Source organism: Gracilinanus agilis, chromosome 6 (assembly GCF_016433145.1).
Source record: "Gracilinanus agilis isolate LMUSP501 chromosome 6, AgileGrace, whole genome shotgun sequence".
NCBI classification, from domain to species: Eukaryota; Metazoa; Chordata; class Mammalia; order Didelphimorphia; family Didelphidae; genus Gracilinanus; species Gracilinanus agilis.
In genome coordinates, this window is record NC_058135.1 from 64,082,106 (window position 1) to 64,103,489 (window position 21,384).

The 21,384-nt window shown below is 37.0% G+C and overlaps 1 protein-coding gene across 1 annotated transcript in view; it reads right to left on the reverse strand.

The window, feature by feature from the left end:
- Positions 1-3,645: 3,645 nt before the first annotated feature.
- The window catches only part of PDLIM3 (PDZ and LIM domain 3), a 56,381-nt gene continuing 38,642 nt past the window's right edge, over positions 3,646-21,384 (reverse strand). The window contains exons 2-5 of the mRNA XM_044680744.1: positions 17,621-17,688; positions 7,431-7,558; positions 6,983-7,094; positions 3,646-4,844 (exon numbers count right to left, since the gene is read on the reverse strand). Coding sequence (XP_044536679.1) covers positions 4,655-4,844; positions 6,983-7,094; positions 7,431-7,558; positions 17,621-17,688 — 498 coding nt within the window. The 3' untranslated portion in view covers positions 3,646-4,654. The remainder of the gene's footprint in view (positions 4,845-6,982; positions 7,095-7,430; positions 7,559-17,620; positions 17,689-21,384) is intronic.

Below are 21,384 nucleotides of genomic sequence, written 5' to 3' on the forward strand. Positions count from 1 at the left end.
GGCTAATAATACACATTAGAAAATTTAGAATTACTGTTCAGGTCCATCCAAAGGCTTGGGAATTCAGGTTTGGGACTAGAATGAAATGAAACACTCATAGACAATTTATCATTAACACAACAATGTTATTCAACAGAAGAGTGGAAAAGATTTTTAGCAAAGATCTATTCTGTGTTCAGTTGGAGGTAGAACCACTTGCCTCTTTTTTGCCAAGATGATGTTCCTAAATAGAAGGGTTTATTGACTTGCATGGACATGGAAAGTCCTTCAAGTCTGAGGAGCATTAGCTACTCACCTGCTGGTTTTTTATGCCTTAAGTGACGGGGAAGCCATGTCCAGCTTATCCTTAGTCTTCTAGACCAGAGATATCAAACGGTTTGTTCACTGCATTCCTCACTCATACACACTGAAACTGCAGCATTCCCAAGTGCAGAAGTCATGTAATTAATAATTATAAAATGTAATTGGGAAATCTTAATCAAAATAAATAAAAATAGGATATAATATTAGAATAGAATAATAGATCATGTTAAATATATGGGTTTCTAAGACAATGTACTGACTGTGGGGATCGTTATATACTGCTAAATGGTCACAGTCTCTACTTAAGTGTGGCACCTCTGCCCTAGATCATTTAAGATCATTTCAAAGATGATTTTATTGCTTCCAAAGAAAAAAATCCCAATGATTCTAGCCTATATGACAGGAACCTACTAGTCTTCTTGCCACAGAGTACTATTCAGATTAATAGTAGATATTAGTAGGTGTTAATATCCCAAGAGTCTTAAGGTTACAGCAACGGAGTCTTCATGGAGGAGGTAAAGCTAATAGAGCTGGACTTTGAGGGAAAAATGCCAGTAGTGACAGATCTATGTCTGTTCTAGTCATGCAGAAGGGAGGGCTCCTTTGCAAAGATATGGAGATGGGAAAAGACAACATGAGATCCAAGAAATACTTCAATGTGACTGCTAGAGAGTCCGTCCATGAAAAGCAATAATACAAATTAGGATTGGGAATGTAGATCTGAAGCAGACTGAAACAGATTTTTAATGTCAGGGTAGATAATTGGACTTTTTATTACATATTAATAGTATATAATAGTATTTTATTATGAAGGCATTGGAAGGCTACTTTTTTTGAGGAGGAGAGTAATATTATACATGAGTATTAATTAGAAAGACTACCTTAGCAGCAGGATGAAGGATGAATGGGAAAGAGGAGAGACTGGAGTCAGGGAGACAAAGTAGGAGGCTATTATAGGTCCAGCTAAAGACAATGGGGCCCGAGCTAGGGTGTTGACAGTATAAGGAAAGGGATAGAGAGATAAGAGAGAGATTTTTGTCAGTGCAATCATCAGAATTTAGCACAAACTGGATATGTGCGTATGGGACGAATGAATGAAAAATACATTTATTAAATGCTTATTTTATGCCAATAGCTGTGCTAAGTGTTAGAGATACACACACAAGTGAAATAGTCCCTGCCCTCAAGGAACATGGATTTTGAATAAAGGGAAACATGTATAAAAGAGGGGTAGCCAAGAAGGGATGCTTTGGTTTGAGAAGTCACAGGGATGGTGTCTCATGAAGAAGGTCATTGTCATTCCCTTTCCAATGGAAATGGCTATCCTGATTTGATCAGGATTCCAATAGTAAATGAGATGAAAGGGGATTATATTTACACATGGTAGAAGATCATATGGCAAGATAATGAAGGAGATGGAGGCATTCAAGATACCTGGGCTTCCTACCTTAGGTGACTTGGAGGATGATAACCATCAACAAAGCTGGAACAATTTAGAGAAGGTCTTGAGGAAAAGGGTCATGTGTTTTGGACATATGAAGAATGAGATACAAGGTGAAAGCACCCTGTAGACTTTGGAAATGTGGGACTGCAAGTTAATGGAGAAATTAGAGAAAGGTCATAGGGTTTAGAAGGGACAAAGTTACAGTCACAAGATTAGGGACTTCCACTTTTGGAGTCCCTTTTTTCTTGGGATTGGCACTTGAAGTTATAGGAGAAAAGAGTGCTTTGTTTCCAGAGTTTGTTAAATGAGTTATCATTATCTTTTCGAATTCTGCTTCTTTCTTTCTTCCATTCTTTAGATTCTTTTTGGGAGGGAGTGTATTCTTTTTACTTTATTCATTCCATGTTTTCATTACTTTAAAGCTTCTTAAATTTTCTACTTGTTAAATTTTTTTTATATTATTGTTGGAGAGAAATTGTAAGAGAACCCTTTTATTTCAAGGAAAAAGTATAGCAAGTTTTCTATCAGGGAATTAATTCTGGCTTGTTTTAGAAAACACATTTATTACTGTTGAAAGAGAAAATCAATTTTATGTAATACAACTGGTAAGTTTTAGAAACTATGATGTTTTAACAAAGAAAGTGATGTAGGTTCATACATGTAGTGCTAGGAAGCCCTCAGAAACCACTGTCAGACTCAGGAATGTTACACGATGTCTAGGATGTGCGGGTAATAAGCATCAGAGATGGGATTTCCATCAGGTATTCTTAATCCAGAGTGAGCTAGTACTCTTCTCACTGTACCTTAAAGCTTAGTTTGGGGCACAGTTTTAAAAATTGGGTAAAGAAATGACTCTAGGCTGCAGGAGCAAGGTAGATGGGCTAAAAGACCTCCCCCAAACTTTTTTCTTTAGTATCCCGTAATTCTGAATTTTTTTTCCTTTAACTTGTTTGGATATTATTGTATAACTCAGCTTTCCAACTAAGCCTTGGCCATTATACTGAATATGCTGTATATGCATGACTCCAGATTGGCAGAGAGAATACTGAGCAGGCCTTAGTCCTCTGGGCTTGTGTGAGAAGTGGAGTTGATATGAGAGTTTTGGAAAGCAGCTTTTCTTTTGTTGGAAAGTCATATAGTCCAGATTCTCATGGAGAGTGACTCCAGACATATGAACACACACACACACATATGAGCAGATCGATTTTCAAAGTTTCTCTAAGACTTCTGAAGTTTTCTTCAAGCCAGGGAAACTCAAGATGCCTCTTCAATTTGTCTCTCTAGAGATCTGGGGCAATTTCCATTGGGTGAAAATAGAGCTTGTCTCTTGGTTGAACAAAAAATTCATTTGTCTCCTATCTAAAGAGCTCATTCATTGTCTATTTTCTGGTTTATTCTAATTTGTGTAATGTCTCTTAACTTTTTGCTATTTACTTAGATAAATGATTTTATTCAATATTTGTCATTTGTGATAATTTTTTTGTGAAACCAGTATTCAGAAGGAAGATGTTAACTCTCTCTCCTTAAGAGCAATCAAGGAAATAGTCTTATTGTTTTGAACCTATTGCATCCAGATGAGTAATATTTAGGGATCCGACAGATGTAAATCTAGTGCTTTACAACTCTGCAAAGAAGGGAGGAAAGAACACCTAGTCTTGTAATATTTGGGGGATGAGGTGAGGTTCATCTATTCCCCTCCTTTGGCTGCGCTTTTTTCCTCTCTCTTGAGTCTTGAGTCTCTCTTGGGACAAGAGTCCAGACTTCAGATCACATCTATTAATGACTCTGAGGAACTACATTTAGACAACCCATGTGGACACACATCTTTCATGGAGAGCAGAAACCTAAACGGTTACCATGCACAAACATCATTTTTTAAATAGTTTTAAATTCCAATATTTTTACATGACAATTTATTTTTATTTCTTTATTAAAAGGGAGAATTCTATATACAGGAAGCTTAGTTTTGATAACACTGACCGAAGGAGTTCCAAAATGAATTTGATTGCAAAGAATAATAAATCAATTTCAAACTCATTAAATCTACAAAGGAGAGATTCTATTCCTAGGCATTGAAATATTCATTGTAGCGGTCGTCCATGCTTTTTCTGTCTGTGAATGTTTTTTATTCGTGTGCACATACATAGGTTTTTAGGAAATGAATCAATTTTAGAAAGAATTAATACTAAAAAACAAAACAAAAAGCAGGTGGCATTTCCTACTCACTTACATGATATTAGCTATCATCGTGTATGATAGAGTTCTTTTTTTAGGAGGCATTGGCTATACTAGAATTCAGGGAATTCATCCCACTTCTTTAGTGATTTTAAACATATTTACATGTGTTTATTATGTTTATTTCACTAAGTAACATAATTTTCACCTCCCTCCAAGAAATCTAAGGTTTTTCTCTCCCCCTAGATGTGTTATCATAATTGAAAGAGACAGAGAAATTGAGAGAATATTATTAGTCAAGATTATTATTTTATATGTAGTAGATTGGCAAGTCTTTTAAGGAAACCAAATTTGAATGCAAATGTTATCTTGAGTATATTTTTAACATGTGCTATTATTCTAAAACAATTTTAAATAGGATTGTAGAACATACAAAATATTATTGCTTTCAGTGTCAACAAGTTACTTTGTTCGCTTCAAAGATAACATATTTGCAAAATGTAACTTAATATATGCATTTCCTCCCCACCTCCTTCCCCATCAGATATTTGTTTCCTTAGCCCACTTCCTCAATTGGTAATGAAGTCAACTTTCAAAATCCATTATTTCTGATTTATAGAATAGACAATTCTCTATATGACTGCCCAAAGCTATTAACGTCTTTCTCTGCAGTGCATGTGTGTGGGTGAATGTGTGTGTGTGCGCGCCCCTTAAGTGTTCACATAAGACAAGTTAAGCTTTTGGATAAATAGTGATTGCATCATATCCTTCTGGTGGCATCGTGCGGGCTCTCGCATGGGTTTCACAGTACAGTTGTCCTTCCACAAAGAAGTAACCTTTCTGTTTGAGGTTAAGGTTACAGTCGGCACACACGAAGCACTCTGGATGCCTGTACTTATCACGTGCCTTCACCACAGCCCCACTGTTGATAAAAACAAAGAAAAAAAAATAAATCTTATGGGGCCGGGGGAACCCTACAGTTAGGGTGGATTCTGTTTTTATTATGAGAAGAGAAACAACTGGCCTCCAGCTGTAAAGAAAATCACACCCAGCTGTGCAACTGGAGACAGTTGTCAGAAAAGACCCAAGATAACGCTAGCAAATGATCAATCCCCAGGTTTAAGGTTTCTGTTTGATGTTTGATGCGATCATTGGAATTAATTACACTCAACAAGTAATTTGTCCTTTTTAATTTTTTCTCCCCTAGTTGCATCTCAGATTGCTAAAGAAATGTTTTCTTGGTGGCTTCCCCACCCCTCCAGTTCTTTTGAAAGAGAGACATTGATAAGAAAAACACTAAAACACCTTTGGATGAAATTCTAATTCTGACTAAGGATGTATTTGCAAAACAGAAATCTTTCTATTGGGCACTCATCTGTTTTCCTCCTGCCCTTCCACATGAGATACAAACTGTATTCATGCAACAAAAGTATTTGCCACGAGTGACCTTTTCTTTTACTGTGCAAACAATTTATTCATGTTTTCAAAACAGACATGCTCTTGTTGCCACTATACACTATACGTTGTAATTACTGCTTTTGTCATCATGTATCTCTCCCTTCCTTCCCTCATGATTATCTTCATTTCCCACAATCACTCTCAACCACCTAGTAAAGGATGAATGGCAGGATGGTTAAATGGGTGAAGTAATAGGGAAGGTACCTATAATATCTAAGAGAGAAGCTAATTGATTCTGTTGGACATGTCATCTAGGGTAATCTCATTGCCAGTGGGGCTCCTTTGACATTAAAAACCCTTAGGAGAGAATGAACACTCCTGATGAAACCCAAATTGACTTATATTTTAATATATGTATTTTTTAAATGCTTGTTCAAAAGATGATGTGGCTTAATTACCGAACTGTTCTCATAGAAGTTTCTGAAGGGGAATGAAAAAGGATTCTAGGCTATGTTAGCTTTCAAAAGCAGAGTGTTCCTTAAAGCAAAGTTTATGATCATGAAATATGAGGCTAAAAATCCCTTGGAACCAGTTTTTAAAAATGAGGCTGCTGCATCTCTGAAATTTTAGTGGAAGTCAAAATGATTGATAGACAAATATTCATTTTACACAGGAACACATTTCACACATAGAAATAAGGTTGTGTTAGCTTTTTGTGCAATGATTTTAGATTTCTGGCCATATATTGTGAATTTAGAAAGAGAGCAGCAACAGAGTGGACAGAGTTAGAAAAACCAAGGTTAAAATGCCGTATTTGACAACTACTGGCTGTGTAACCTTGGGCAAGTCACTTTGTCCCACTGGGTTCCAGGCAACTCTCTAAAATTAGAAATTGTAAATAGGGGGTTGAATAGAGGAAATTTTCTCACAATGAGTTCTCTATACTCATGAAAGTAGAGGTCCAGAACAAAACTAAACCTAACCAAACTGAACAAGCTTCCTAAAATATTACTTGTTTCTTTTCCTATTTGCATATAATTGGATACTTTGAGTTATAATTTCACTGTACCTGTAGCCCTTCCCATGATGCAAAGAGCAGCTCTTCTAAATCTCTTGTGGGTAGCCATGGCCAAGAACAAACAAAAAAAACCCCCAACACTTAATGGGTCAGCCTTTAGGTGAATCTAGCTAGGTAATTCTTCATATTTTTCATCCTGAACTTGATGCCAATCCTGCCATATTGCCTTCAAGAGCCAAGAGTCACTTCTATGATAAGCATCAGAGAAGGGTTGTAGTGAGGATACTTGGTAAGTATAATTTATAGGCAGCTAGGTCATGCAGTGGAAAGAATGCACACATTGCTCCACCTGGAGTCAGAGAGGCCTGAATATGAATCCAGCTTCATATACTTTCTACCTGTATGGCCTTGGGGAAATTATTTAACTTGTGCCTCAGTTTCCTGAACTGTAAAATTGGGGTAATTATAATACCTACCTCCAGAGCTGTCATGAGGATAAATTAAAACATTTGTAAAGTGCCCAGAAAACCTTAAGCATTATGTAGATTTTAGCTATCATTATTATAATACAAAGTAGAAAAAAACCACAAAGAATTTCTCTGAAATTTGGATCAGAAGCATACAGGTCAAAAAAGAAGACTTACACAATGCCACTTCCACATTTGTCACACAGTGGCATCTTTTGTCCACTCCCAGCACCTGCATAAGCTTTTGTGACAGGGGCTCTTACACTCCTTGTCCCAGCAGGACGATCATCTGAAAAAAACAAAGAATTCCTTTTATGGTATAGGAGCAGTTGTACAAATTCAGTACTGAAAACACTAGCTGCTATTAAATGTTTTTAAATTTTTCATCTCCAAATTCTCTCCCTCCCCTCAGTCCTTCCCCAACCCGTCAAGAAGTAATGCCTTTGTCTCCTCAAAGTTCAGATTTTGATTTTTCCTTAGTTGTTGATTAAAATAGATCTTAAAATTTTATTGGCTCTTTCATTTTTCCTCTTCTTTCCTCTCTTTTCCTTTTCTTCCTTTCTTCTTTCCTTCTCCCACTACCAACTGTGACCAATAGCAGATGGACATAGAAACAGTTGCTCACCAGGTTCATCCACTAAATCCTGGAGCACTCTAAAAGAGCCTGATTGGCGAGGTTGAGTAGGGCCATCCCGATTGTCCTGAAGCATCCTGTATACATCTGACTGAGGAGGCACAGAAGCTGTTGATTCACTAAGAAAAAAGAAAAAAAGAAACTGAAGTTAAAGGGGGCATTAGACATGTGAAGCAGGGTAGCCATGAGGGATGCTTCAATAAGGAATGATCATCGAGATACTAGCAATTCCTGAATGGTGTATGTTAATCACCATCTTCCAAGTAAGCCCACGTAAGCAGCAAAATGTAATGTGACCTCATATACCTTGCCTAATAATGTCATCCAATAATCAACTTATCCATTCCCCAAAAAGCTTTGGAGAAAGGTTTTGTTACTGGGAAATGTCATGATGGAGACACAAGATGGAAATTGTCAACAAAATTCTGACCACATTTCAGATCAGGATGTAAATGAATGAAGCCTATGGAAAACTGGTAGAATCCAAGCTTTGGAGAGACCTTAGAAGTTAGCTAGTCTAATCTCCTTCCAATGAAAAGGCAGAATGGTCTAGTAGAGAAAACAAAGGAGTGGTTATCAGACGATCTAAATTTAGATTTCCATTTAGGTGATGTTACCTTAAGCCAAGGAACAACTTCTTTTTGGTCTCAGATTCTTCCCTTTTGTAAAATGTGGTGAATTAGACTAGACTGGTCTCTGAGATCACTTTTGTCTTAATTAGGTCTATTACTCCTTTCTACAAGGCTTTGACTGATAGACAATTAATGTTTGAATATTTCCAATAATGAGAACTCATCATTGCATATTCTAGTTCCTATTCCAATGCCAGGCTTGCTCATTCTAGTTCCAACTGTTAGAAAATTCTTATAGTGAATTAAATCTACCTTATTATATAGCTTTAGTTTCATAAACATTCATTAAATATCCACTATGTGCAGGGCACTGTGCAAGGTACTAGGGATATACCTATGAGTATGCTGATAAATATTTAACAGTTGGCAATCTGAAAAAAAAAAGTACCCACAAAGCACTTTCAAATCTAATCTACCTTATTAACATTTTCTCCATTGCTTTCTTAAGCCAAAAAATCAATAAGACAATAAATCAAGCTCTGATTTGTGTGTTCTGAGATGTAAATGCTCATATTGAAATAGAGCTGGCTCCAGTATACCACTGGATAGAAGGGCAAAATCAGGCACAGTTCCCTACCTCAAAATGCTTAAAGAGGGGGCATAAGACCTGCACAAAAATAGCTACAAAGCAAATGGCAAAAGAAGATCAAAAGTGAGTTCTGTAAAAAAGTGCCATGAAAAAGGGATATATTCTCACTTGGGGGAATCAATCAGGAATGCTTCATGGAGGTGGTGGGTTGCGAGTTGGGCACTGAAGAAAAGGGAAATCTTTCAACAGGGAGAGAGGGAAGCATCTTCCAGGTAAGGGGGAAAAACATGAGTGTAGAAACAGGAGAGGGAAAAATGGAGTGGTGAGTAGTCCAGTTGGTGGGATTTGGAGTAAGTATATTAACGGAAATAGCAAGAGACATAGTTTATATGGTAGGTTCCAGCCAGATCACAGAGGGCTTCAAATGCCAGGCTAAGAAGTATAAATTTTATTTGGGCAAGGAATAACCAATGGCTTTAAAGTGGGTGGCCATGACATTATCAAAATAGTGCCTTGGAAAATGACAGGCTGGAGTGTGAAAGATGTATGGGAAAAACTGGCCTGGGAGGAAAATCGATGAAGTAATTTGAATTATTCAGAGGAGAAGTAATGAGGACCTAAACACTGGAGTAATAGCAGTGGAAACAAGGGAATAGATTTGAGAGAGAACTATAAAATGGAGTCAATAGCATTTTGGATGTGAGGGAGCTGGAGTTGGTTAGGGAGAAAGGGAAATCATTTGCTGGTCCGATGTTGTCATCTGGAACAACACAGAATAAATTCCTCCCCTCTTACATGTGGCAGATCTTTAGGCCAAACACCTTGAACTGTTGCCTCAACCATTCATCAAGGGATGTGGTTATGTCTTACATTATATTGTCACAACTAGATTTCATGTTTCACCTGGAATCTGCCCATCACAGAAAGCATTGGGAATTGCTTAATCTGAATTGCAGCCTCAGCATTGACTTTTAAAATATTTTTAAATTAGGTTTGTCTCTGCCATCATGCCAACGGACGAAGGAAGACAGCCTAATTGATAGTAGAGAAAATTGCCAGGTTTGAACACTGCCATGTTTGTACCTATCTTTCTGTTTTTCCCTGTCCTTTCTGTCCCTCAGCAAGGAAACATCTAATCCCACATTTAGGTCCTCAGTTTCCCCTTATTGTTACTTAGCTGACCAGTAGCCACTAGAACTAATTTCTTTTCCTCCCTTATATATCCTTACCTTCCATCTTAGAATCAATATCATTTCAAGCCTTGGATGTGGACCTTACAGAAGTGTAGGGTTTTTCTGCTTTCCTTGAAGAAAAGTAACTCCATTCATCCTGTGGCATCATGGCCTTATCTAAATCCTAGGACTTACAGTGCCCATGTACCATAAACAACTCCAATCTTTTGTGATGGGTTATGTACAAAAGAACATTGGTTATTATTTTAGGTCTTGGATCTCAGGACTGTCTGTTAGGGGGAGAAAATATGTATTGTTTCATTTAAGCATGAGTATATTTAATTTCTCCATTTTTCAAAGAGAACAGAGAATCTCATGATATCTCCTCTAGAGTAACTTCCTGTTTGTAAAAATTCTGTAGCAAGCAAAAATGAAAAAACAAAACAAAACAAAACATTAACAATTGTCTCAAGAAAGCTTGGTTAGCTGCACACATTTCTAAAAATTATGCCTCTCATTTTTAAAGATGTCCATTTTGATTGTAACACACTTAAAAATGATATAGAGCTAAATTCTTGTTTGATTAGGATCATCTGCCATTAGAACCAACAGCATACTATTGAGGCAATGAAGCTGTTCTTTAGAAAAATATTGTAAATTCTTTTTGCTTTTGAAATAAGTATAAAAGCTCTTGACCAAAAAGCCAGGCAGCTGGTACAGAGGCAGGCAGGACAATGCATTTGAAAGAGCCCTGGGTTCTAGAGTTTCAAGATCTGATTTCAAATCTTGATTCTATGGCCTTAGGCTTATCATTGCTTTGGACCTCAGTTACCTCACGAAGAATGAGGAGATTGAGCTCAATGGATTCTGAGATCCCACCTACGATATATGATTTCTATACATACAATCTATAATTTTGACAGCTTACGATCATATAAAATACTTAGACTAGAAGTCAGTTTTGCCATCATTAGCATTTTTTAAAAATAAAATTTAAAATTCCAAATTTAAAAATGTGTATCTTTAAAAAGTTTAATTGTCTGATTTATAAATACAACCTTTCTGCCCCCAAAAGCAAAACCCTTATTTTCTTCTCTTTTGTCGAATGAAGGTGCTTTGATAATGTACAATAAAGGATGAGAAGTAAAACAGGAATTGATGGTAATACAATATTGTTACTATAACATTGGGTGCTGAAAGGGACTGTAGAGCCCAACCCTCTTATTTTATGGAGGAGAAAACAGGAGACCTACAGTAGTTACGTGGCTTGCCCTTGATCAGACAGGTTCTGACCCCAAATCTAGCAATCTACATTCAGGGCTTTCACAAACATTTGCTCATTTGGTCTTCACAGATATCTCATTTTGGACTGTGTATAAAAGTCCATCACTAGAATCTGATACCTGCATTTCAGTCATTGGATTAGACAAATGTTTGTTGACGATCAGCAACATATTTCGATTTTTATCTTTTCTATTTCTTCCAATATCTTTCAATTTCAGAAAACGTGTACAAGTCAGCGTTAAGACACACCATCACACAAGACATCCTCCATGCGTTTTAGTCAACGTGCTCATAGTCCATGCGGGCACTGATTACCTCATTGGGGGTGTTTCCCCCAGGGCTGTAGAAACCTGACCCTGCAGAGTTTCCATAATATTGTCATCTGAGTATAACTGCATGGGTGTATTAAACTGAGCATGAACAATCTTCACACCAGGAAGTTCCATTTCCAAGGGAATGTTAGGGGCCATCTTGGCAGCAACTTTCAAGTCACCTGGGCAAATAGTGCTAACCGTACTGACAGATGAAGGGGTGCTACGTCCGCTGCCACAATCAATGCCGGAGGGAGTGCTGCATCCACTGTGTTAATATTAACCCATTATGGAAAGACGACCCAGGAAATCAGGGTATACAGACACAAGGCAAAATAAAGAACATATGCAAAGAGGTTAAATAATATCAAAGAGAAAGAAAGAGGTGAATTGTAGCAAAACAGGAAAGCAAAAGTATATTGATTCCAGCCAAATCTCACTTTTTTTTTTAAAAGGAAAGGGTCAAAAAAAAAAAAAGAGGAACAATTAAGGGAAAAATTCTATGCCTTCAAGATTGAAAATGGAAAATTAATTACATCAGAGGAGACTACTGTGTGACTATCAGGGAGAAGATGAGGTCTGAACCTGTGATTTATTTAGTTTGAGGTACTTCCAGGGGAAACTCTCTTCACAGATGCAGATTTGTTATTCATCTGGGAATTATGGATTTAGAAAGCTGGTGCTGAGAGATTGTCACTTGCCCTTGGTTACACAGCTAGTATGGGCCAGAAGCAGGATCTGAACTAGAGGTCTATCTGAACAAACCTCAAAAGAATTGCACACCTCTGTTCAGAGTACAGGCAATGAAAACCAATGCCATCAAACTGCTCTTTTTTAAAATTTAGGACAAATATTTTAAACAATCTTTTGTATAAAATTAAACTAAAGAGGGATTATGTGCAAGGTCAAACAGGCTGGACATTCTTTTGCAATTCTGAATTGCCACATTTAAAGAACAAATAAATAATCTTCACAAGTAGTTGCTAAGCAGAGCAGGCAAGAAAATCTGTTTAAGGGACTAAGTTATGGTTTATGATTTTTGAAAAAAAGAAAAGAATTATCTTCCACTTGGGCAAGTCCGATGCAGTTAGGTTGTTAGTTCCTGAATTTTAGGATGTTCTGAAGTAAGGTATCTTTTAAAACTTTTCTCTTTAAAATTAGACAATACAGTTTTATTTGCAGTTGTATTACAATTTGTTTAGATTTTTTTTAAACTAAGAGTGTCTTGCGACTTTTCAATTTTGTAAAAATGTGGCTTTCTTTGAAGATTTTTCTGTTGAAGCTACAGTGTTATTTCATAGAATTCCACTATCAGAGTCAGAAGATTTCGAAGTGGTAGAGACTTTAGAGACTATAACTCCCCTCCTTCTACTTAGGCAAGTTAAGTCCAAGGGAAGTAAGACAATTTGCCATGGTCACATAGGTAGTAATTATTACAGCCATTCTAATTCTAATTCTAAATCCAATGCTCTTGCCATGATATCACACTTTTCTTATATCACAGGATCATCAAATCATAAATTTAGTTTTAAGGGACCTTAAAGGCTATCTAGTCCAACTTCTTCATTTGACAGATGAAGAATCAAGGCCCAGAGGGTTTAAGTGACCACTTGGATGCTAACAGAGTCAGAATTTGAACCCAGAACTTCTGACTCCAAATATAGTACTCTCTCCACTGTACCAAATTGAATGATTTCCTTTATATATGTGTGGTTTTTTACATGACATTTATGCAGGTTCATCTAATTTCAAGTAAAACTTCCCATGTCTTACAAACAAATGAAAATCAAAAGAAAACAGCAATTAATTGAATTTCTATTCACTAAACAGGAAGTGCTCATTGTGTGCTACTTCCTGAAAAATCCAGGCAAAATTGAAAATGAGGAGACAATCCCCATATTCAATCAATAATCAATCAACACATATTAGGAATCTACTACATGTTAGGGACTTCACTAAGCACTAATTATTCTTCAGAGCCAGGCAAGAAGAGAGACAAGGAGTCAGCCCAAATCTATATAGCAAATCTAGCAGAATGCAACATACTAGGTGCTTTTAGAAGGGAAGCACCAAAGTACATTTTATGAAGAAAAATATCCCATGAAAGGATAAAAAGAAGACCTATTCACAGATGTCAGTAGCAATGAACAGCTTACTGTTAATATAAATATTTTGTATGATTGCCATTTGGGTTGTTATGCTCAATGGAATTCATATCTCACAATCAATATTTTCCCAGGAACTATGTTCAAAGCTTTTGATTTCTCTACTATTAGAGCTATGAGGGTACTGCTTAATCTTACCAGCAAACCATAAATTGAAGAAGCATCCTGGATCTTTGGTTAATGTTAATAATAAAGAAAATTAATTTAGATTTGTTCATTCTGTAAAGCTATTCAATGGCATAGTGGAATGAGGTGTCTTAATGGGTCCAGAGACTCAGGTTTTGGTTTCAATTGTAATATTTACTAGCTCTGTAACTTTAAGGAAGCCATTTAATTTCTGCCTCAATTTCCTTTAAATTCCTATAAAATGAGAATAATTATATTCCTGAAAGCACTAACTAATAATGGGACAATTAATGTTTACAGTGAGTGGATAGATGGCATGATGGATAGATGTTTAGCCTTGAAGTCACTTTGTCTTGCCTCCAACATATAGTGAGTGAGTGACTCCAATTGACAAATCATTTAATTTCTTATTAAGTATCCCAGACAGTTTTCCAAGGTTAAAAGTTGTGGAAAAGATCTGCATTGAGAGGGAAAATTCTTTGCCAGGACTTCCCTTTGCAAATGAACTCACATAGGGCCAGTGCAAAAATATGATTAATACTCATAATTCATAAATGTCTATCATTAATCAGATGATATGAGAAACAAATGTAAGTTGGGAACCCTGACCTCAGTTTGATCTTCTTTATTGCTTAGAAATTAGAGAGATAATAATTTTCATTTGTTCCATGTAGGAACAGTTTAAAACTGGATTAACAAAATTGATGATGAATGTGATATGCCCCGCCAAAACTCAAATGGTACTCTGTACCTGGGGCTATCTCAAAACCGTATAAATAATAGGACTGGTATTTCCAAATCCTTATAGCCTGACTTGTCTTGCTAGAGGATCTGGGGTAGAAGTTCTCTGTGGTCTGATTCAGGCATGGCCATTACAGAGAGACATCAGCTTGCCAAATTGTTAGCTTTGGAATCCTTAGATCAATGGTCGGCAACCTTTTTGGCCGTGAGAGCCATAAACGCATGGGGAAGGAGGAGGATGGAGGCAGAAGGCGCTGGAATATGGGGCAGGGGCTGAAAGGCCCCCCTGGAGCACATCCTGGGGCTCTGCCCTGACTGGCCAGTCAGGAGGTGGAGCCAAATATTGCTGACCCCTGCCTTAGATAGTTGGTTTAAGCCTGGGAAGATCTGCCTCTAAACTGCGAACTAATTTTACCTTCACCAAGAAGAGTTTGGTTTGACAGCTCTGGTAGCTTCTTCTAAGTTGAAAAGGTTATGGAGATTGTTTAAAGCCATTTCTACATGAACCAAGCAATCAAGGAAATGAATGAATAGATGCCAAAATTCCCCAATGCCTGGAATTCTCCTCCCCTTTCATCTCTGCCTTCTGGTCTCTCTGCCTTCATTCAAATCCTAGCTAAAACCTCACTTTCCCAGATAACTCTTAAGTTTAGACTCTTCTCTCCATTATTTATTTCTAATCTATCCTGTACATAGCTGAATGTTGGGGATTGTGCACCCCTTGAGAGCAGGGACTATTTTTTACCTTTTTTTGTGTGTCTTAGCACAGTGTCTGGCACATACTAGGTATTTATTTAAGTGCTTATTGGCTGACCAATTAGATGAGGTGAAGATAAAGATGGGATGAGGATGGGAATAGTAATTCTCTTGACGTGAGTTTGCTGCAAATTTTACCAAATAGAATCATTGCAACATTAAAAAGTCTTTCAAACAACTTTGGAAGAACTCTGGTCCATGGCAATGGTTGATAATGCAGTATGCTACCCACCTCCTAAAATCCATGAATACTGTAATGGTGGTGGGAAACTTACTTTTAACATTTCTGGGTGTGCCAAGGATCACCTCATGAACTAGAAAAATAGGTAGTGATGAGTCTTCTCTATCCTATAAAGAGGGACAGCTACCTTCCTTGGGATGCCTAGAGCCTCCTTCTCAAATTCCTTTGGGAGCAATCTTTCATAATTCTTTGTCTCAGCATATATGTGTGTATATATATATGTATATATACACACATATATAATATACTTTTATAAATAAATGAACATTTTTTGGAATTAGATGCTTTTAGACCCATTTTGCATATGAGTTGATTGAGGCAGAGATTAAATGATGAGCAGAGACATACAACTGGTAAGTGGACTGAGGCAAAATTTAAACTCAGGTCTTATCATCTCCAGTTCCAGTATTCTATTTACTATACTACCAAGCCGCCTTAAAGATCATCAACTCCAACTCTTTTATTTTACTGATGAGGAAACCAAGTCTGATATGGGCTAAGTGACTTGCCACCCAGGTAATAAGTAACAGAGCTGGGAGATCATACTTACATTCTTTGATTCTGTGTCTTGTACTCTTTTTTTTTTTTAAACCACATAACTACTGCTAAGTTGTTTGAAGGCTGGTTTAAAAAAGTAAAATATACTTGTTTATTTTAATTAATTCTATTAGTTGTCATCTGTAGGATTGACTAGGGAAAATAGTCGGACACAGAGAAAGACCTGGTAGAAGTGAGTTGAGAAACAGGAAGGCAGAGACAAGGGGACAGTGAGGAATGAAGAAGACAAAGGGGCATCTGAAAAATTGGGAAAGTTTGGGGAGGAGACAATGGAGTTCTCCTCCAAAGCCACTGCATTAGTTTCTCAAATATTATTTGTTAGAATAGATCATTTCTACCCCTTGTTCCTGTAGTGGTACTTTGGCCTGTGTTGGGAAAAATCCATCTTCCTCTTTAAGGAGATAGTGAGGCCTTGATTATAACCAAAGAGTTTCTGTGGCATCATGGAACCCATCAACAATACTTTGGTCCTATTTCTGGTTGTTTGATCAATCAACTGAGAAGAAAAAGCTTGAATTATAAGAGTCACTGATCTCCCTTCACTTCTCAAGGCCTCAACACAAGGAACTGGCAGTTCCCATTTTGGATATAGTATAGTTTTCCAAAAGACATTTGAAAAGACTGTACCAACTCTAAATAGTTCACCTCTCTATTGGATAGTCACCGCTGTCAAGGCATTCAGCCAAGCCTGTTAATGTGTAAATTATTCTATCACTCAATCCAACCCAATCCATTTAATTTGAAGTTTAAGCCTCAAATCCTCTTTTTATTCGTTTTCTTGAGCCTCCCTTACCATCCCTCTTTCATATTAGCAATCCATTGTAACAAATACTAATTAAATATGTATTAAAATGTGCAAAGTATTGTGGGTATTTAAATGATCTAGAAAAATGCAAATTTTTAAAAATGCTTTTAAAGCAGGGGCTAGAGCTACTGGTAGGTGGGTCTGGGCAGAGGGCCTCCCCTGAGAAACCTGAAATATGGCTAAAAGGTATGGAAATGGATAGGGTTATATTTATAATGGTATGAAAATCCTCCTTACTGTGTAAATAAAAGGTTTCCTATTTTCATGATTATTTAATTATAACATAGTTATTGTTAGATGTAATATATTTAATAGCCAATAAACAATATACTAGATAAATAATTATTTTAATAATATAATAATAATGACTAATGATCTATTAGTTGCCATCTCTAGGATTGAGCAAGAAAAAGGGAGAACATGAGGATATGGAGAAAAGCTTGGCAGAAGTGAGTTGAGGAAACAGGGAGGTAGAATACTTCCTGGCTTCCCTACAACTTTCAGGGACATGTTTCCCTTTTCATTTTTGGCTGGGCTTTTCTGCCCTGGTGCCATGTGGATTGTATGACTCAGAAGGTCAAAGGATTCTGGATACGGTCCCCAAATTAGCAAGTGCATTAGTCAAAAATATCTATGTTGATGGCTGAAAATTGCATAGCTCCATAAATGCCAGCATTTTCTCGTGGAGCAGGTTATAGCGATGCTATAGCAAACATTTTCCCCCTTTAAATAAGCTTAAAAATGAGCCCATGTCACTCATAGGCAATATCAGAAATCCTAAAATCACACTCCTCTGGTAATTAGTAAGAATCAGTTAAAACCAGCATGCATTCCCTAGCGCACACTGGTAAAGCTTATGACCTGCTTCGGCCTGGGAGTATGAAAGGTTTGGGCCGAATATTGTGCTTGTGTTCAAAGTAGTTCACATCCTGCAAAAACAAAGGATTAAAAAACAATAGCACAAAGAAAATCAGCAAAGATTTATTTTCAGATGTAATCGAGTGAACACAAATTTTGTCGATAGGTTCCTCAAGTATCTAGTTTGGGAAACAATCTGTTATTAAAATGATAAATCCTGAAGAGAAGTCATGAATTCACTATGGCTATGGGAAGGACCATGCAGCAAATTTCTTCATCACATCCAGATGTTCAAGAGTTCTTGAACAACAGAGTAGAGCTTTGGGCGGATATTTATTCAAGTGTCTGATCTTATCTGACTTTTTGAAGAAAAGAAAAGAAAAAAAAGAACAGCAAGAGCTGGACTTTTAGATGCAAACAGAGTGGTAACATCACCATCAAAAACATTCATGGACAGAAGCTGAGTCAATACTTACCTTTGAGGTGAACTAGGAATAAGACCCCGTAGCTGTCCATGCAGTGCATCTTGAATATTGCCTGAAGAATAGAGCCCAATTGGCGAATTATAGGAGGAGCTCACTACCTGCCTTTTGTCATCGATATTTGCTGCGGCAACAAAAGGCTGTGCCCTTCTGTTGTGAGCGGTACCAATAGGCTTGAATTCCTGTATGTGTTGGGCAGACAAAATACACAGAGCCACAAATACACAAAGCGGTTAATGAGCAAAAATCGATAGCTGGGTGCTTGTTAATCTCATAATCCATTATGGCATTCATGGACTGATTTGAGAAGCAATTAGGCATCAAAAAATGCTGTTATTTTCCATAATATTTCACCTGGTAAATAGGAAAATCCAGTGCCACTTAGACACCTAATAACTAGAGGGTAAACTGAAAGTGATATGGGTACAACAATCATTCAGCTGCTGCATTATTTTTCAGTGCTCTATAAACTTCTTCCACATGTACAATTCTAAGGAAATTGTATGTGAAGAATTTGGATCATTCCTATACATAAAAGCCCAGTGTCCAGTCATTTAATAAATGGAAAGCCTATTGGTATAAATTTAAGTATCTTTTAAAAACCAGTTGAAGTGGGAGAAAAATTGTTGGATTTGGAGTCAGAGAATTTGGGTTGGAATTCTAGTGCTATCTCTACCTATGTGATCTAAGGCAGGTTACTAACTTTTCAGGGTCTCAGTTTTCTTATCTATACAGTAAAGGAATTAGATCTCCTAAGGCTCCTTCTAGTTCTAGTTTTATGATTCTCTAAACTATCATTAATTATAGACCATTTAAATTCACTAAATTCTTTATTCTAAATAAGAAGGTTCAGTTTCCCAGACAATTTAGAGCAGTGGTTCCCAAACTTTTTTGGCCTACCTCCCCCTTTCCAGAAAAAATATTACTTAGCTCCCTGGAAATTAATTTTAAAAAATTAATAGCAATTAATAGGAAAGATAAATGTACCTGTGGCCATCACTGTTCCCCCTGGATCGCTGCAGCACCCACCGGGGGCGGTGGCGCCCACTTTGGGAATCACTGATTTAGAGTAATTGGTATTTCCTTTAGTGGTTTTAAAGTTTGAGGTGGAGGGAGGTAGGGGGAGATGAAAAGTTTAAATTAATGTCTCAGTAACAGCCCTCTTATGTTAACAAAACGGCAGTTTTAGTGCTACTTTTATAAAGCTGTTTTGTGTTTCAGCTCCAACCTTGGAACATTTTTTGAGAAACATTGTACATCTATCAGAATACCTGAAGGATTGTACATTAGAGATAGCAGCGTAGGGCATTTCACACAATGCATCAGCATCTAAACAAACAAACGGATGAGCCTTGCTTTGACAATTCTGTAATTGGGATTTGAGTTGGTATCCTTTTCTCAGAGGAGCGATTTGATTTGTGGGAGCTTATTCCTTTTCCCTTCTAGAGCCATGTTGTTGTTATTTTCTTTCAAAGCAGAAGGAAATCATTAAAACCTAAGGGAATGCTGCAATGGATGGAAGCCAGTTCCCATGACTAAATCTTCCCATTCTGGCAAAATTAACAAGATAAATCTTTATAAAAATATTTTCATTCATACATTTTAAGTAGATAGTAACTTCATCTACTTTTGGGCTGATTTTGTGTTGCAATGTGTTGCACAAGTCTGCCAAATGTTTGAAAAAATATGTGATTAATCCAAATTGGGACATTTTGTCATGGGAGAAAAATCACTTTGCTGTCACATTAAGCTGTAGTGGGACTCTTAGCAACATCCTTTCTCCTTCTTGTCATGGGAGGCCCTGAAATCTCCCAGACTCTCAGATGGCTGTGGAAGGGATAGTGACTTATCTGCTGGAAATGAGAGGTTCTCTTCCCTGGATTTAAAAACAGAAGTACTGTGCTCTGAAAATACCATGGATGTATGTCTGACAGGAAGGATGGGAAGGGAGCTGGGAGTTGCTTCTCCTGGCTATCTCTGAATGCCCTCCGAACCCCTTTGACAATACACTGTCTGTATTTTTAGGAGACCACTCAGATGATGGTTTTTCCAGTAAGTAACTCAATATACTAAGGAGTTCAGTTTTAAATGAAACCTTTTTGAGGACTTGGACTGCACTAATTTTTGCTTCTTTGTCTCCCTAGCATCTAATATGGTGATTTGAACTTATTTTAGGCCTGTATCTGTTAAATCACCTATTCACAGAGCTCCCAGTGAGGTGACTCCCTCCACCAATGGAGACTGGTAACCATAAGCATCTTTTAGACTTGGAGAGTTGTCTGGGGGCCCTGAGAGATTAGGTGACTTGCTCAGTTGGTACTGGAACCAGAACTCGAGCTCATCTTTTTTTCCTAACCTCAAGGTCAAATCTCTATCTATATTGCCACGATCCACTTGATTACTAATTTAATCTACATTAAAGCATTAATTCAAATGAATAATTAGATGTAATTTAAGGCAGTTTCTGAGTCCCAACCCCTCTAGCACAGTAAGCACACAATTCCTTAACACATCCAACTCCAAAGAATTCATCTTCCACCTTCTTTGGCCATGTAAGAGGAATAGTAGATAGAATATTGGGCTTTGAATCCTGAAGACCTGGGTTCAAATCCTGCCTCAAACCTTTACTGTGTATTAACCTGGGCAAATCACTTAACTTCTATGCATCTTTTTCCTTAGCTATAAAATGCAGTGGTGTAGACTTGGTGGTTTTTAAGTTCTCTTCTAGTTCTAAATGATCTATGTATAGTCCTTAGGACTTCTAGACCTTGCCAACTCATGGCACTGTACTGACTACTAGGAAAAAATTAAAATTCATTTCTTTATTCTTTTTAGTCCTAAAACTAAATAATACATCTAGGTTGTAGGACTCTGGGCTTAACTATTCCATACCTTTAGGCAACTATCTAAGACTCCTTTGGTGGAATACTTGCTTTCTCACTGGAAGCTCCCTAAACAGATAAAATTATAGTTCATAGGGTAGGATATCTAGACTTAGAAAAGACCTCAGAGAACATGTATTTCAATACTCTTATTCAATAGGAAAAGAAACTTAGGACCAAAGAGGTTGAATTTTCAAGGTCATAAAGGAAGTGAAAGAGGTGGGATTTGAATCCAGATCCTCTGATTCCAAAGTCTTCTAAAGAAAAGGCTCTATCTTTCCATTTTACCACACTCTCTCAAAATAAAAAAAAAGATAAATAATTTATTGAAGTGGAAGACTCAAATAGTCTGAGAATTAATATAAACAATTAAAATTAAAGATTAATTTAAAAAATTAAATAA